Source organism: Haliaeetus albicilla, chromosome 4 (assembly GCF_947461875.1).
Source record: "Haliaeetus albicilla chromosome 4, bHalAlb1.1, whole genome shotgun sequence".
NCBI lineage: Eukaryota > Metazoa > Chordata > Aves > Accipitriformes > Accipitridae > Haliaeetus > Haliaeetus albicilla.
The window spans coordinates 6242633-6260418 of NC_091486.1; the positions used below are offsets into that span (position 1 = coordinate 6242633).

Below are 17786 nucleotides of genomic sequence, written 5' to 3' on the forward strand. Positions count from 1 at the left end.
GTGGGAAAACATATTTTATAACAGTCTGTGAATGCACTGCAATCCATGTTCTGTATCTTCCAAAATAATTGGTCACAGTTTGAGTTTTGTTTTTTTTTTTCCTTTTGCAAACATATACTTGGACAGACAATTATTCTTTCATAAAGTAGACTGAGCAAAAAAAAAAAATTGAAGATAGCTGCCTTGAAAAGAATTGAAATACACTTCTGCGTGAACTGTCAAGTTGTCTGGAGAGCCTCCTGCAAGGCAGAGCCAGCTGCGGCTGGAAGGATGCTGGGTAAGGCGAAGGCAGAGCCTGGGCAGCACCCGGTGCTGCGCTCCTGCTCCGCTCTTATCGACAGAGAGCATTAACACCATGTATCTTGCTGCCTGGGGGATCACTCATCGCAGAAGTAATTTAACATTAGGGTAGGCAAAAGATATGACTACAAGGAAGACAAGAGCATACCCTGCAGAGGGGACCTGGAGGAGGATGCAATGCATATTCATGTCTCTCCTCTGTGTTTCTTTGCAAGTGTTAGGACAAATTCATTTTACCGTTTACATGAAAGGAGGAGTGATTTAGGAAGAAATGCAATATGCTGATAGTCAGGAGACCACTGTTTTTCCCGAGACTTACAGGATGACATTTAGCAAGTAATCTTGTCTTTTCCCCTCTAAATGTAAAATGAGAATAACAGTATTTCCATATGGCATAGGGATGCTGTGAGGTTTAAAAACTGAAATGCTAAAATGATAGGGGATACACAAGGTAGAAGTAGTTAGCACAAAGTACACAATACTACTGTGGTTGAGAAGAGGGGGGATTATGGCCTCATATCTTTCTGAAGTGGCTAGTTTTGGAAAGGGCTGGAAGCTTTCTGAAAGCAAAGTTCAGGTTCTGCAAATATAAGAGCATTGAGTTCGAGCCATATTACTGGAAGCAGCAGCTATTTGACTGGTTTATGAGACTTTTTAATGGAATCTACGGTGGTATTCCATTTTAAGGTAATGCTCAGGTAGACCAGTACTTGGATCCCACCACTATAGTGATGATGATAGAAATTAAAAAAAAAAAAAAGCAGTGTCCTGACATCTGCTTGAAAATGGATAGAAAAATAATTAATGCATAACTCTAAACCCATGTTTTTGGGTTTTTTTTAATTATTTCTTGCATTACTGGAAATAAGTTAGCAATAAAAAAAAAACCTTCCTTTTTTTTTTAAGTGCATCAACAATGCCTTTATTTTCAGTCTGGGCAATTGCCTGCTTTGTTGGTCAGGTCACATATAATAAATAACAGTCCTCTGCTCAAAGATTACTATTCTGATATTGAAAGGATGTAACAAATATATGAAAAAAAGAAAAGAACAGATAGGAAGAAAGGGAGGGTGAGGTAGTGATTGCATGAGTATGCATTTGTTATAGTCAGTTGGCAGTCAGGATTCACAGTCGTGAAGGGTTTTATTTGTTTGTTTTGCTCAAACTATAATATGAGGGAAGTGACATTAGTGGGGGCTGTACAGTGGTTTTGAGTGTTTTGCAGAACAAGTGTGCTGATAGCATCAGGTGGTGACAGTGATTCCTCTGTTAAAGGGAGGGAAAAAAGATGGAGAAAACAGCTTAATGTCCTTTAATAGAAGCAGCAATTTCTTTTTCTTTCCTTAGCAACCCTACAAAAAGAGGCTATCTCATCTAGTAAAATACATGATACGGTTTTGTTTCAGAGATATTATGTGGAACAATAAGGTATATGTTTGCTAACTGTGCAGGTTATAGTTTTTATTATTGAAGATATTTTTAAATTTTCTAGTATCCTCTAAGTTGTAATTCTCAAGCTGGATTTAAATTGGACTCGGTATGCAGATTTCAATTACATTATAAACAAGTTCTGTAATAAAATTTATTTTAGCAATAAAATTTTTTGGAAAGTGTAATGTCTTCTCCTTTTCCCATAATATGTTTGAGATGAAGATAAAGACTTTTGTGCCCAATATGAATATATCTATATATCAGAATGAAATATTCTATGGTCAGTATTACCTTCTGATTAAAACTGAATGTAGTAATGCCCTTTGGGGGAAAGAAACAGATTGATTTGTAGCACTAGGTCATGTCATGTACTGCATATTCATATTGTCTAGACCGTAAATTGCTAATAGCAGATATAGTGAGCTCAAAATGAAATTATCCTACAAAATTATGACCTGCATTTTACCTGCAAGAAACAACAGCATACTCCAGATCCTGTGAACCAGTGTTGTCTGACAAATGCTACCTTCTACAAAAAGCATGCAATAAGAGTTTCCTTTGATCCCTAACCCTTTTTTTAAGAGCCGACAAAGATAATTTACTTCTACATTATCCCCCCAAAAGCGTTCCTTAAAGCACCATTGCCTACCTCTGGTGTTAAACTGTTCAAACTTTCTCTGGAAGTCATTTTCCTTAAAGACTTTGTATTGCAAAAGTAACTCCATATTTTACTGACATATCTTTAAAATTGTAATAATCCACTACTTAGCGTCTTTATGGGAAAATGTTTAAGTAACCTTATTTTTGTGTGACGATGGTTTATGAAGTTCATAATATGTGCAGCAGGCAGTCCTAGGAAGGTGGAAGGTTGTACACTTTTGCCTTTGATGGAAGGTGGTTAAACGAGGCAAGCGTTACAGCCTAGTATAGCCGCGTCGTTTTTCCCGCAGCAGTTCTCTTAGTCCACATGCTTGATGGGATGCCTATTGCGGCTGAATTATGCTTTAATTTTAACAGTGGATGGCTTAACTGCTTTGAAGTAAATAACTGGGTTTGATTTACAGTCTCAGCAGATTTATAAGAAGCTTTTGAATGTGCAGTTAAAAAAAAAAAAAAAAGAGACCGTTATAGCTATGTACCTCTATAAATCTGTCTTTATTGTTCAGTATGTATGCAGGCTACTGGGACCCCATTACAAGTTTACAATCACTGGGCAATATGTTCGAAACTCAGTAATGCAGAAATTAGAAATGTTATGGTTTTCAATTATTCTTACTTGTTTCTGACATGAGATTGATGTCAGAAAATTCACTCCTTATAAAAATCTTAACACTCAGGATTAAAAGATAGGGTCATTCATAAGGCCCTTATTTCATTGATTCACACTTTTTCCTTACTCATTTAATCTGTTGGCATCACAGCCAACTCTGTGACTCAAGACCCAGTAATAGCAAATTTCACTCATTTTACTTACTCCAGAAACTTGATGCATTGTGTGGTAGAATCATTCTATAACACGAGTAAAAGAAGAAATACGCTAAAAAATTTAGGACCAGATTTTGCTACCCTGCTTTAAAATTCCTGGCAAAGGCACAGACCTAAGCACACCTGGGGTCCGCCATCATCACATTTCCTCAGAATGCTCTGTAAACAGAGGGATTTGTTAGAAGAGGAAGGTGTGATTTTTTGTTGTTATTGTTCTGTAGATCCCAGGGTTCCCAATGGGAGGAAGAAGATTATTGTTAAACCCGCGTTTCTCTCTCAGTACCTGCTCAATGTTCAACCTCAGCCAACGTACTATGGCGTGCCTGTCTTAACACTCCGTTGCCTGGCTTCCATCTGTAGTTATGTGTCTCATAGCGGCCTAAAAAACTAAGCCGTAGAAAAACTGAAAAGTCTAACTTTTGTAGAAATAGCAAAAGTTTACAACGGGACTGTTGCAAGGCAAGGGAAAGGTAGAACAGGGCCACCGGTGGGCCAAAACTGTATTTTGAGCTGAGCAGCAAACTTGCGTAGCTATCTGCAGGTCTGCTTAAGAGGCCCCAAAACTGGCTTCTGTGACCGGATCGTGTCATCGGTGCTCAGACACCAATTCATAGATGTGAGGACTGGCAGGGATCTTGTAGGCCTTCATGGAGTCTTCTGGAAGGTATGGAACTGCTAATTTTAAATCCTCCTAAATCATGTGAAATTTCAGGTGTTGGATCTTCTCTTCTTGATAGGTGGGCTGCATCCAGTAGAAGGCTAAAAGTCTGATTTTAAACAGAAAGAAAAATGCCCATACGCAATAAATGCCTAAATGTGTTCTTTTCTGTACCTAGTTGGAAGCTGAATCCTTGAATCTCTAAGTGACTGGATAGACTACGTCTCTGAGAGACTAGGTGTCTTCATGAGCTATCAGGATGCTTTCATTAAGTATTCATAATATTTAGATTAGGTTCATATTTTTGAAAACTCTTCAGCTTGGGGAAACTGCTATTGTCTAAATGTTCGCATTTATAGGTTTTTAAAGCAGTATCTTCTAATATCCTGTAGGGTTGGAAGAATACCAACTGTATTTTTGACCGCAATCCAATTTATTGAAATATAAATTATGTTACTGGGCAAACAAGAGGAAAAAGTTTCTTTTCTTTTGAGGAACTTGGAAGTCTGGATGCTTTAAAGTGCTTCTTTAAATTTAGTATGTTCTAGGTTTTGCATTATACTCCTTACAAACAGTATCTGAGAAGGCCGATTTAATTCAAAGGAATCAGACATTTGAGGATGAGTCATTTGAAAAAGACGGATTTTTTCATTTGATTTTTCATTTTTAAACATATGCAATAATCACTCAGGACATGGCTGTTAAAAGTTTAGACACCAGTGTGTTTAAGTTATTGAATAGTGACATTTTTAATAAAAATCATATTTTGTAAATGGCTTTGCAGACATAATTATGGCAAATTGCTGTCAGCAGAAGGGGCACAGAAAAATCTATGCCAGCTTAACTTTCCCAAGCCACAGTGTCAGTATGAGGTTGTCTGGGCTGCTGATTAGGAACGTTACTCTCAGAAGAGAGGCACAGCAAAAGCAATGCTTCTGCAAGACTTCACAGCCTGTCATTTATGCGTGTTTTAAATGCTATTTTCCTGCTCTGACAATTACTGGCTATTTTAGAAAAAGAAAGGCTTGCTACCATTTGTCTTGATATTCAAAACTTGGCTTTTTACACAGGTAGAGGCAAAAAGCCTATCCCCAAGTTGGTTGCTATTGTTCTTTGGAATAAACTTTGTTCCTTTATAAATAGATAATTTTATCTCTTTTTTTTTCTAAATAGATATTAAATTAAACTAAGCAAGTCTGGCCATGTCTGGCACTTTTATTATTTGTCTACCTTAAACAGTTCTCAAAGCCTCACCTGCTAAAATCTCAGCTTTCAATCAAAAAATGAAAGCAGCTTTTGAGTCGTGCAGAAATAAAATGCGTATATGTGGAAAAAAATACACCCTGAAGGTTGAGAAAACAGAGGGAAAGGCACAATGTCTCAAATACGTTGTCCCATTTTCACTTATTTTTTCTCTTATCTCATTTTTTATGGGTTTGGCTTCCAGATTCATCTTTTTTCAACCTTGGTTTCTGTCTCACCTCTTTTGACTCAGCAGGAAGCAGGAGATGCTTCCCTAGTCAAAATACAGTGAAGCAAACCCTTAGTTACTCCAGGCTGGTTTATGAAGGCGAGCCCAGGAGGCAAACAGCTATTGACATAACAGAATGTAGAGTAAGCGGGTGCGAACATGCCCAGGAGATCTGCAGATCTCTTCTCCTGGCCTTTGGGGAAAGGGGGATCCGAAGGTGACTCTTCCCGGCACGAGGCTCTTGAGCAGCACCACCATCGCGCTCCTATATTGCACGACCGCTGGGGACTACACTGACATCTTCCATGTGTTAGGATGCTCGTTACAGAAATGTTAAGCTCCTGAAAGTTTTATTACAGCGATCCTCTCTTGCTTCTCCAAAGCGTCTATTCCCCTAGCATATGGCCAACCGTCCAAACTGTTGCACAGTCCTCAAAACCGCTGTGCTTGTATAATAGAATAAATTAAACAAGTGACTCTTAGCAGACCTGACTACCCGCGACAACACTGAGCTGCTCTTTGCAAAGCGGAAAGATTTCTGTAAAATAAACACTTGATGTTTTGGCGCAGTAAGAGTAGCAAATGGTTCCCTCCCCGCAACTGTGGTTTCGAGGCTGCGTTCATGGGGAGTCAGGGTACCTGCCCGCCCACGCTCTTTTATTAAAGATAAAACCACCACTTTTTAAACCACTTCCCCTTCTCTCATCTCCCCCAGGCAAGCCCAGAATACAGCATGAAGTTCCTGTGCGGAAGTTTGAATATTACATTCATTCGAAAGAGGTGTATATATATGGGTTATGGAAAAAAAAAAACTTAGTATTTTTTGGGGTTGGGTTTTGGGGTTTTTTAGCTTTTTGGGTAGATCAAAATAATTCTTCCTTTAAGATCAACTTTCGCAAAAGAAAAAAAAAAAATTTTTGTGAGAAAAACACAGATTATTTTTAAGCATTTTCAAATATATACATTAATTTGGGGAAACTGCAAGCAAGAAATGAATACTGAATTGCTGTATATATATATTAAAAAAAAAAAAGTCCAAAACCATGCCCGAAAAGCAAGAGCAAACCATGATTCTTATTTTCCATAGTAACTGTTGATGAAATTGTTACATCTTGAGTCTTGAGTAGATTTCTGAGTTCCTTTAGGCAGTCCTCATTGCAGTCACGTTCAGAGCAAGGAAAATTTTAAGTATATAAGGCAGTAGAAGCTAAGGTCTTTCCCTTAAAATAGAGGGAGGTTGTCTATCTCTTTCATTATTAACCAAAGCATATGGGAGTGCAATGAGCATTTTTAGTTTTCATTATATTTAATCCAAAATCATTCCCCAGTTCACTCAGAAGTTTCTAAAAAAGACTCCAACTCCTATGAGTTCCACCAAGTAGTTTGCTTAGATCATTTCTCACATTAAAAACAAGAGATACTTTTACTGAAGTGTATAAATGGAGAAAGATTACTAATTTTTGTGTTTCTAGTCTTTCTCTAACGTCTGGAAAAAATGAAATCTGTTAATATAATATTGATTTTAATAGGCAGTATATGTGCTGAATCGCGATTACAACGGCAGTATAAATACAAGAATACGACGCTGCTTTTCCTTCTCTCCTGTTAACTGAAGTCTTCTTGTGCAAGTCTTGATTTGAAATTGAAATAAATGTAGTAATGCGTACAGTACAAGTTATATGTTTGGAAATTAAAGTGAAAAAAGACAGTCATTCAATATGACTCTGAGTTTCATAAACTATATTTTGGCCATAAAACATATATTCCCAGTGCCCTTTGAAGATTTAGCCACTCTCGTGTAAAATTGCTATTTTCTCTAAAGGTATAATAATATTTGTGTGTTTAAAAAACCAGGAAAAGTATACTTCTAGCCACACTTTTGCTTGTGCCCATGGTCTACATAATGTCATTAACTAGAGTAGAATTTAGACTGTATGATGTCTTAACTATTCTTTATGAAGTCCTTAAGAGGAAATCCTAGTTTTTAGAAAGTAATAAAGGAAGGATGATCACATTTGGCAGAAATATTCCAAGGAAACTATTATTAATATAGGAAAACCTCAAAAATATATACAAGATTGCTCAGAATAAACATCTGTGTTTTCCACGTGAGGTATTTCTTTTTAGAGATTTCTGAAACTGAATGAAAGAAAAAAAGATTAATTACTTTAAAGTTGTGAGTGGTCTAGACATCTGTACGTATTGGGTTTTAATATAGGAGTCCAGAAATAGGCATGAAATTAATTCAGTAACTTCTTGAGTACTAGCAGTTATATATATTTTAGAAGTCTGCAGTGCAACCAAAACCTTATCTCCATGGTGTACAGTGCATTGAACTTGTGTGAGAACTGGAGAGCCATTCAAAGCAGCTTAATGCACAGCTGCTAGCAAAACCATAGAGATTAAAAGTTTGATTCATAAAACCTGTTATCTGCTAACTAAGTGGATTTTTCATGTAGAATATAATTTTATGGAGGAATGGACTTGGACAATTCTTCATAAACTTCTCTTGTGAGAAACCGCATATGTCCAGTGCACCTCAGAGCGCGTGGTACAAAGAAGACAAAACCCCCACCAGATCAGTGGTACCTAAAATACACAATGTATTTGCAACTGTTAAATGCAAACGCTCCTGTGCGTTGGGTGTCCAGGCTAATTACTCGATTACAGTGATGTACTGCCCCAGAAGGTCTATTTTTGAGAGAAGTGTTTTTTGCATAGTGGGCGATCTCTCTTCCATTTCATGCAGTAGACTTCTGAAGAAAAATAGGAATTGATGTGCTGCTTTTTCTGGAAATTCTATGATTAAGTCTTGAAGCATAGCATGCTTTGTAATGAACAGCTTTACAAGGAAAGCAGTCGTAATGAGCCTAAGTCTCTCAAACAGCCGGTGCTGCTGGGACCTCCGTGCCCTTCCCAAAGACAACCTGCTGCGGAAGGGAGATCCGATAAATAGGTGTTAAGAGCTACCGATCGTTTTTGAAGTCTTTGACACCAAGGTTATGGTGTGAAATTGCTTCTGGATGCCTCACTTGCCTGGATTGCTGAGCAGCCTCCATTTTAACTGTGTGATGCAAATGGTTATCCCTAATATGACCTGCAATTAATTGTCCTTCTTTTCCATATAAAAAACCCTGGTTAGTGCCATTTCTTGTGATACATTAATGAATAACTAAGGAAAGAATAGAGCCAACATTTTATAAATGTCAGTATTGTTATATTAACAGATCTAATAATCTGTGTGTGACATGCCTTTCAGGTGTATATCACATTTAGGTAAAAATAGGTACTTTTCCCACAGGTTAGAAGAAAACAGTACCCTCCTCCAGTGGGCTGCTACTTAAGCTTGTTCCTTTTCACCCTCTTCCCAATGTATAGCAGTCTTCCGGAGCTCTCACTGCAGGAATTTTATTTCTACAAATATTTAAAATTGAATCCCTTTTGTAACTTTCATCCTTTATAAATAATATTTTCAGAAATGCTTCTATTACAGGGAAGCCTATCTTCAATTTTCAGAAGTCTCATTGAATCAGTGAGCCATAAACCTTTAATTCTACGAATCTAACTTCTGAAAATGGAAAGCAGACACATTGAAAATGCTTGAACTATTACTGATTTCCAGAGGGACAGAGTGTTTTTCTGATATTTTTAAAACCATGTCCTATATTTTGTTTGGACAAGGAGAAAAAAAACCTTTTCCTCCCTATTGTCTAAAGTATGTTAGCGCTCGCATATGTCTCGTAGTGTACCTGACATTGGCCTCCTCTGGAGGTTGGATACTGGACTAAATGGAGCATTTCTTTATTCTGGCTCAGCAGATCTTTGTAATAGGAGGTATCAGAAGGGAAGCGGCATAATATTCGCTTTGACTTAAAAGGAAAATAAATAGCAGAAGGGGAGAAATCTGAGATAGAAGAGACAGCAGTGAACTGTGTAATGGGATGGCTGAGATGGAATACATGATATTTTATTGAGTAAATCTTGTTTATGTTACCTGCACTTTGAAGGACAACGCATGAGTCTCCATGTCTGTTTTAAGTATTTAGCAAATGCATGAATCATAAGCCCTCAGTTATTGTCAAAAACTTAACGACTACAATTTTTTTTCTGAATCAAGTTTACTTTATATTCTCCAATGCACATGTAGGTGATGGTAGCAATAGTTTCTTGCTGGAGTGCGGAAAAAAACCCTAAAAATTCAACTTCTTAAGGGTAATAGAAATACAGAAAACTGAAAGTAACCAAAAAAAAAGCTACTATGTGAGATGGTATTTTATCCCATCTGGTTTTTCTCATCATGAAAGAATTGCAACTTATGTTAGCAGTATTTTGAAACCACTGTACTATAATGAATATATATTTCTCTAAATAATAAAAAAAGAAGAATATTTATCATTGAAAACTTTTAACAGGAAATATAGTAATTGAGTTATTCTTAATTTAAGAATAACTGACTGTGTCTTACAGAGTGGTATCATACAATACTGTCAACAAGAATAGGAAGTAAAGAAATCTTAGTTAAATGAAATTGATAAAGTTATGTGCTTTGTGCTTCTTTATACTTTTGCTCACTGTAACAGTAAGACTATGTATGGACAGTTAGGTTGACTTGTAAGAAAAATGCAGGATTTAGAAGGCATTTACAAAAAGTGGTTGCAGGATCCCACAAGAAAAAGAACTGACTGTTTTAAAACACTTGTGTAAGGTAGGTGTGAAGCTACCAGAGCATCCCGAGCAGGAAAACTCCCGGCCTCATTGTTAAGAAATGCCTCTATACAAGTATCATGTAGACAGGGACTTTAATGCTACTTATTGTGGCAGTTGAATCAGAAATCTGGCAGCATCCAGTTTTCTCAGAACTACAAAAAACCCCCATAATTTAAATGAAAGTGCATGCATGCACACATGTCTGCTACTACATACAATGGTTTTATCTACTCACAGGTTTTTTTTTTAATTTCTGTGAAGTATTTATAATCTGGTTTTAGTCCCCTTTAAGCATAACTAATAAACTTTTATAAGCTTTATCCGTGTAGCATCCCCATGGTGTAACAGACATCCTAGAACGCTAACTTCAGAACTTGAATGGCTTCAGAGGCTGCCTTCCCACTGCCATCTGCAACCGCCAGCGTTTTGGACCCCTGTTTCACTGATGCACCATCGTGCAGTCATGTTGCTTCTGAATATACCATTAAAAAATTCACAATGATTAACTTTCACATACTTAAGAGAACTACAAACAAATATGTATCTTTCACGCCCTTGAAGTTGCAATCAGACTTTTGTACTTAAAGAGAAAAAATTCTCTCCAACCAATATTTGTGTGTTGAGAATCCTTATTATATACCATATAATACACGTAAAAACAGCTAGAGCTTTTTAACTGAGTAGAGCATCTTCTTGGTGAAGGAGCCAGCAATTCAGTTATTTGTATTACAATTGCACTTCTGAGCCTTTTTTTCTTTCTTTTTTTTTCTTTTTTTTTTTGGCAGATGTACAGCAAATAGCAATTGACTGGATCACTGGAAATTTTTACTTTGTGGATCACGTCAGTGACAGGATCTTCGTTTGCAACCAGAACGGATCAGTGTGCATTACCCTCATCGAGCTGGATCTCAATAACCCTAAGGCCATAGCTGTTGATCCAACGTCAGGGTAAGATTATTTATCTGCATTAGGATTTATTTTATATGATGTGTGCTTGTCTGTGATGGCATATGGTGTATCTGTTTCATTCAGGTGTTTTATAAACTGGTTTTTCACTGGTGTATTGAGTTACTTGTGTAGTTGCTATAACAAAAACAGTAATGTGTAATGAACTTGTAGTAAGTAGTTAACTACATTAATTGCAACATGTGCCTCTTAACTTCTCAAAATGGAATTGAAAATGAGAAAAATAATTTTATCCCTACCTGTCATAATGTTTTCTTTTGCCTCTGCTTTTCTGTAAATTGTGTTTCTAAGTAGAGTACATGGAAGAGGAACTTTCAAGGTTTTTTTATACTGTATCCCTTCAGTTGCAGGAATATTGGAAATGGCTTTAACAAGTTTAATTACATTAAAAAGTGGAAGAATTTTTACTCTGCTTTAGAGGGTCAGCTATAATGGAAAAATTACATTGCATTTGCTTTTTCTCTTCCATAGATACATTCAGCATCACTTGGGAATAAAGCCTTGCTTAAAATACAGAGTGCTAAAAGTCTTCCACTCTATAACAGCCACCAGCTGGGAAAAGTTTTCAAGCAAATGATGAAGTAAAAGCATAATTAAATAGGAATAGGAATAGGATCAAGTTGATTTAAAAACTAAATTTTGGTGAGGATTTTAGAACAGGGATTTTTATCTCGGTTTTATTACTCTGTAAGTAGTTTAGACTGAAATGCCTGATGGAATATGTCCTAAACCGCCATAAGCCCCTTCTCAAAAAATACAAAAATATTTACTGTAGAACAGCTTGTCATCCTTGTGTGGACTTTTGTCACTCTTTATTTAAAGCCTGATTGAATATTAAGGTGCATTATCACAATGACTTTAGTTCTGACAAGAACAGCTTGCATGTAAAGTTTACAAAGAAGTTTTATAATGTGATTCTTGAATATAGCTGTATTTCTATCTGCAGCAGATGGTAAGCTTGACTTGATCTGACTGCAGAGTTGTTTTAAAAGAAAAATAAAAAATCATGTATAAATTGATTTTCTGCAAGTTCTGATCTGAAAGAACTCGAAGCTTTCAAATTTGCCAACAGCAGCCTTTTTTCTATACGTTTCCTTGTATATTCTTTGCTGGATTTACTAGATGAATCCAAAGCTTGTCATTAGCTAATCTTATCTGTCAAGAATGTAAGAATCGTATCCAACCCTTTGATTCTGTGAGGAGGGGTGGAATGGAAAAAGAGAGACTGTTTTTCCTTCGTTTGGTATCTGTTTGCTACAAACCATTCTTACTCAGATAGTTGCCTTTTTCAGTGCCATATTCAAGAGTAGTAGTGTCTATTTTAGTGTAGATGTAAGTGCTGGCCTACATGTAGGAAAGACCAGAAGTGATTATGATACTTCACAGTGTGATTCTTCATACAGAAATACCAATTTATTCCGTGACCGAAACACCAGGCGGAAAATTTTCTCAGAATACGTTTTGTATTTCAGCAGTTATTTCTTTACTGGTTTTATTGGCAGTTTTATTAATTATCTGACATATGTTGTTCTGTTAATCAGATATCTAACATAGATTTTAACTGGTAAGCCCCAACTTCTATATTACTTCTGCTTATTTGTGACTGGGTTTTGGTACAGAATGCAAACAGATAATCAAAAAGCATTCTGGCTACTTAAATAAGTTTTGTTCCTTCTTTTTTTTTTTTTTTTTTGGTCTTTTCTGCTTTTTTTTACTCTTTCATGCTGATAGTAGTTGAGACATATTTCTGTGTCGAAGTATTGCATGATATTGCTGTCTAGGTAACTTGCTGGTTTTATGTTATTTAAAGAATCACAAAAACATCCATACTAAAAATGTGTTGCAAGTTGAGCACTGAATGAGTGAGTTGCATAAAAGTGTGTGTGCAATGACTTCTTAAGGCAGTTATGTTTATACACTCTAAGCATATGATTATAAATCACATTTGGTTTTGGTTTTTTTTTTTGTATTTAAATATGAAGCCCAGGCTGTTATGGGAGTTTTTATCTCCTGTAAGAATTACATATTAAGGTATTTAATGTAATTACATTGTAAGGTATTTGCTCCTGTAACGTGTGTTGCTGTCGTGGTATGTTCATCGGCCCCAGCGGTCTACAACCTGAAGGTACGCTCGCACAGAGAAGACCATTTCCTAGGCTGAGGAATTCAGAGCTTGGATCACAAGCCTTTATGTCTGTGATGAACTCCCTGTAGTAGCAGAGGGTCAAGCCCTGCTATTCTTACATGTTCACATCTGTGCTGTTATGCATTTAGTTGTTTCATGAACCAGAAATTCTGCCTTTATCAATAAAACAACTAAAGCACCGGTGGAAAATTTCTTCATTCCAACTGGTTCCCCTTGTCGCACTCAAGAATATATATTGAGTGTGATTAATTTTACATCTCTGTGCCTGCGAGTTTTGTTAGATGTTTAGTGGTGATGGTTTTATATATTCTTCTGTGAGCTTACAAAGGAACTTGAGCTAGTAAGCTTATTTCATATCATACAATGAATGAAGTTCCGTTATTCTTCTAAAACTGAACTTTAAACTGAGAGAAGAAAGATTCTGCTATTCAAAAAGCTCTTGAACAAGCAAGTTAGTTATGTTTCTCATGTAAGCATGTTACTTTGCCTTAGGATTTCAGCACTTTTATCAATCTGAACTGTGTTTCAGTTTTTGGTTATTCCAGACTATGTCTAAGGGATACCTACCTGAAAAATCCCCCCCCCCCCCCCCCCCCCCCAAAATGAACTAATATTTTACCCAGTTAGAGGTTTTGCAGTACTAATACTCATGTGTTACTTCAACTAATTTTCAGTTAAGAGCAGCAGAGTGTAAGTATTGGAGCTGTGCTAGGCAGGCCATTACCAGAGGGAACTGTGAGTACTTCAGACTAGTCAGTGAAACACGGATGGAAGAAAAAGCTAGAACAATGCTAGTAGGAAATAAAGTGGCAATTAGAAACAGAGAGGGAGAATAAATTGTTTTGCAATAATGTATTATCTATCAAATGCCTTTGAAGTAAGATGTTTGGCTCCGTATGTCTGCAGTTCATTGTTTTGATAAATTTTAATTCGGGACTTCTTTTCTTCAGTGGTCAAGAAACAGAAGCTGTTACTTTTGCTGGTCCTTGAAATTGGTGTAAAATTGATGATGATGATGATGACTGTCACAGGAAACAAATATGAGCTGAGTTAGAATGATTTTATCTCTAGCTCAGGTCTTCACTGTAGGTCTGCTGTACTCGTGGGGAATGACTTTTTAAAGGATTACAGCTAGTTTGGCAATCAGTGTGCATATTCATGAGACTTTGAACACCATACATATATGATGGGGAAGGTAATACATTTAAAACTCGCAAGGGGATAGATCAGATTTAGGTTCTCTCCCAGCTCTGCCACAAACCAGCTAAGTGTCTATAGACAAAGCATTTTATGGTTTTTATGTCTCTGCATCCCCTTGTATTTAATAGGGAGCATAAAATGCATGTTGTTTAAGTTATCTGATATTTGGATGCATTCAAGAACATTAGGAATTAATATTGTAGAATGCACTGCTAACTGTGTACATCTACATATTTATACTGCAAATATGTATGCATAACTACCTCCAGCGTTCAAGGTAAATTGTTGCCTTCCACTGCACCACAATGGCAACCGAGAATGTATAGCGACATTTTACAATGGAGAAATGCATTTGAGTAGGGAGATACTGCAGTGCCCTCCCAACAGGAGCACTTGAAATGTTCAGTCCTGATTGTGCTGCTTAGACATCTACTATACATGGAGTAATATAAGTATCAGAGTGTCTTAATTTCTCCTCGGACCCATTTTCTGCTTTCTTGGGGAATGCCAGGAAAAGGGGAAAGGCAGGAATAGCAGATCAGGCTGTTGGCTCAGGGCTGCTACCTGGTTCCAGAAATGTGCACCTTGTAACGATGGCTCTGATGCTATTTAGGATGCTGATCGTAATTTTCTGCTGTATTTCATAGGCTTATGGAAAGAGATGAATTTTAAGGAGAGTGTTTGAAATGCAGAGGGTATTGATCTAGCACCCACTTACAAAACTGTTCCAAACATAAGGAGATGTGTAGAGAAAGGGCGGCGCAGGGTGAGATCACAAAGAGGATGTGCAGAGCAAAGCTGGCGTGTGGGAGGATGCGCGGAGCAGAGTGTAGAGAAGTACTGGGAGTGAGGAAATGGGTTAGATGCCTCCTACACAAATCTCTATAAAGGCAAGGCGTACCGGAGGGGGAGAGGAGGAGGAGGGAGAGAAAAATCAGAGAGGATGCCCAAGTAGAGCCTGAAGTCATTGAAATGGGAGCTTGTAACTACCATTTAGAAGTTGTATTAGTAACAATGGGCAGAAAAGACCTGCTGCTAAAGAGATTTGTAAAAGGAGCAAGCTCACACTTTAATACTGCAAGAGTGTGTGTCATGTAAATATTTGAATAAATCTTTTAATCGGCTTTTCTTTCTGCTATGTTGTAGAAATAAGAAAACTCACAAGCTCTGCTTATTTCTTTCACACAACATTTGTAAATGCATAAAGGAAGAGATTGTGATGTGATGATGTTAGAAGAACATCTATTACTGTGTTACGGTGTTACGTACCATTTCTTAGTAATGTTAATAAGTCAGGAAAAAACCCCACAACAACTAACAACTGCACAACAGCAAAAAGAAATTTATTCTGTTGCATTTTAAATCTGTAATAGCAATCGGTTGCTTTCTGATCCACAAAGGTGAACAAGGGAAACAAGGGAAGAACTAATAGCTTAAGTTTTCCCCTTCCTCATCTCAGAAATTTCTTGTGAGAAAAAAATAAAAAAATATTATTCCATTAACTTCCTCTTAGATTCTAAGGATTCTACGCACAGATTTTTCTGTGGCTAGAAGCAAAGCCACAGTATGAAAATAATAATAACAATAATTAAAAATACATAATGATATTTTTGAATCACAGCAGAGAAATTTGCCTTAGTCTAAAATTTCAGAAAATCAGAGGAAGCAAGGGGTAAGATGACATTTTGAAATGCAGCCTTCTGTATAAGGACAGAGTTGAGCAGCATCTTTAAAATACCATATTTGAGAGATCTAGAAAAATCATAAGAAACAGTTTTTTCTGCCTTTTTGAGTTTTTCTTCTTACTTGTAAATTTATTCTGCTTCTGAAATAATTCTGGCAGGCATAAGAGGAAGAAGTTGGAGGTTGGTCATGCGAACCCTGTTACCGTCCAGAGCAATTAGCTGCCGTTGTGTATATTCTTACTCAAGCTGTGCATGATTATCCTCCTGGGATGTTTGCATTTATTGGACAGACCAAAATGTAATGTAAGGTCCACTGAGCAGTTCACACTCAAAAGCCAAGGGAATGGGAAAGGTTTTGCACATTGTTGAATCAAAAGTTTTCCTTTGTAGAGAACTATGCACAAGAGATAGTGCCTGGGGTATGGAAAAGCCATGCCAGAGGATAGAAAACAACCCTTAAGAGGTCAAAGAGATTTTCTTTTCTTTTTTTTTTTTTTTTTCCCCCCCCTGTGAAGATATAAATAGAATGAGTTTGGGGCTGACAAGTCAACCTGTTCGGCAGGATGGGAAGACTTGTAAGCCAGTAAGAGCTATCCTACTTGGTGGGATCTTAGAGAAAAGGTGAGAGAAACTTTTGCATGGGTGAAGCCTTTGATGGAGCGTCTGACTAGACAGAGCCTGAGGCCAACCCTGAAATCCTGTATTACAAAACCTGAGATAGTCAGAAAAGAGCAAGTCAGCTGATAAGGCAGTGGAGAGAGACCTTTCCAAATCAACTTACTGAAAGTCATTTCATTTGTCTTCTTCTCTCTACCTAGATCTTTAAAAAAATCCAACTCATAAACGCACTCTTTTTGAACATGATGAGTAGAGTTTACATGTACCTTTTATGTGCCTTGTCTTAAGCATAATGTAAGGTAAACGGATGGGTAACGAAACACACCTACAGAGTGAGGTGGGGTCCTGGGCTGCACCAGGAGGCCTTGCAGCTTCCCTGCAGATCCTCCTCCCCGTTCAGAGGGCGAGAGCGGGTGCCACGCTGGCACCCGGCGAGGAGGGATGCTGGGTGGCACTGCCGGCACTTTGAGTGTAGCAACACATTGGGCTGTGCACTTCAAGATTTTGGACCTCAGTGGGAGTACTAAAGGTATCTTTATTTTAAACCCCTACTTTTTTCTTTCTTCTTTTTTCTTTTTTCTTTCTTCTTTCTTCTTTCTTCTTTTTGTTTTGTTTTGTTTTGTTTTATTACAAGTAATTTGATTTGAATTATTTCTCCCATTCAGCCTGACTAGGGAAGGGGATCCCTGTGTCCAGGCTGCGGAGGAGCATGGCCTTTTGCTTTATGCCTGTTCTTGGACAGTAGCTGGAGATGGCACAATACCTGAGGGATTGCTCAGGTGGGCAGAGAGAAAGGAAAAAGTCTTCAGCCTGACCTGGCAGAATGCCCTGATAGTGCAATAAATGGCAATTGGATTTTGAGTGATTTCTCGAACAAGGAAAAGGGAGAGAAAGTCAAGGAATTTGTTATCAGTGAGGTGATCAACTTTCTTACAGGGGAGGAAGACAGCAGGAATGCAAAAAGCAGGGGAGGTCAAACCAGTACATATTTTTCTTTATTTGCTTCATTGTTATTTAGACAGGGGAGTCTTTCAGGATAAAAATAAAACATCTACACTTATTGTCTGCTGCCTTTTTTATTGTCTTTTTACTCTCGTCTCTGAGCTTTTATAGCAGCCA

At 37.3% G+C, this 17786-nt stretch overlaps 1 protein-coding gene across 4 annotated transcripts in view; it reads left to right on the forward strand.

Annotated features, from left to right (window-relative positions):
- Positions 1-17786, forward strand: part of LRP1B (LDL receptor related protein 1B) — a 753798-nt gene that overhangs the window by 398497 nt on the left and 337515 nt on the right. For all 4 annotated transcript variants that reach the window (XM_069780765.1, XM_069780767.1, XM_069780768.1 and 1 more), the window contains one exon: positions 10838-11000. In XM_069780765.1, coding sequence (XP_069636866.1) covers positions 10838-11000 — 163 coding nt within the window. The remainder of the gene's footprint in view (positions 1-10837; positions 11001-17786) is intronic.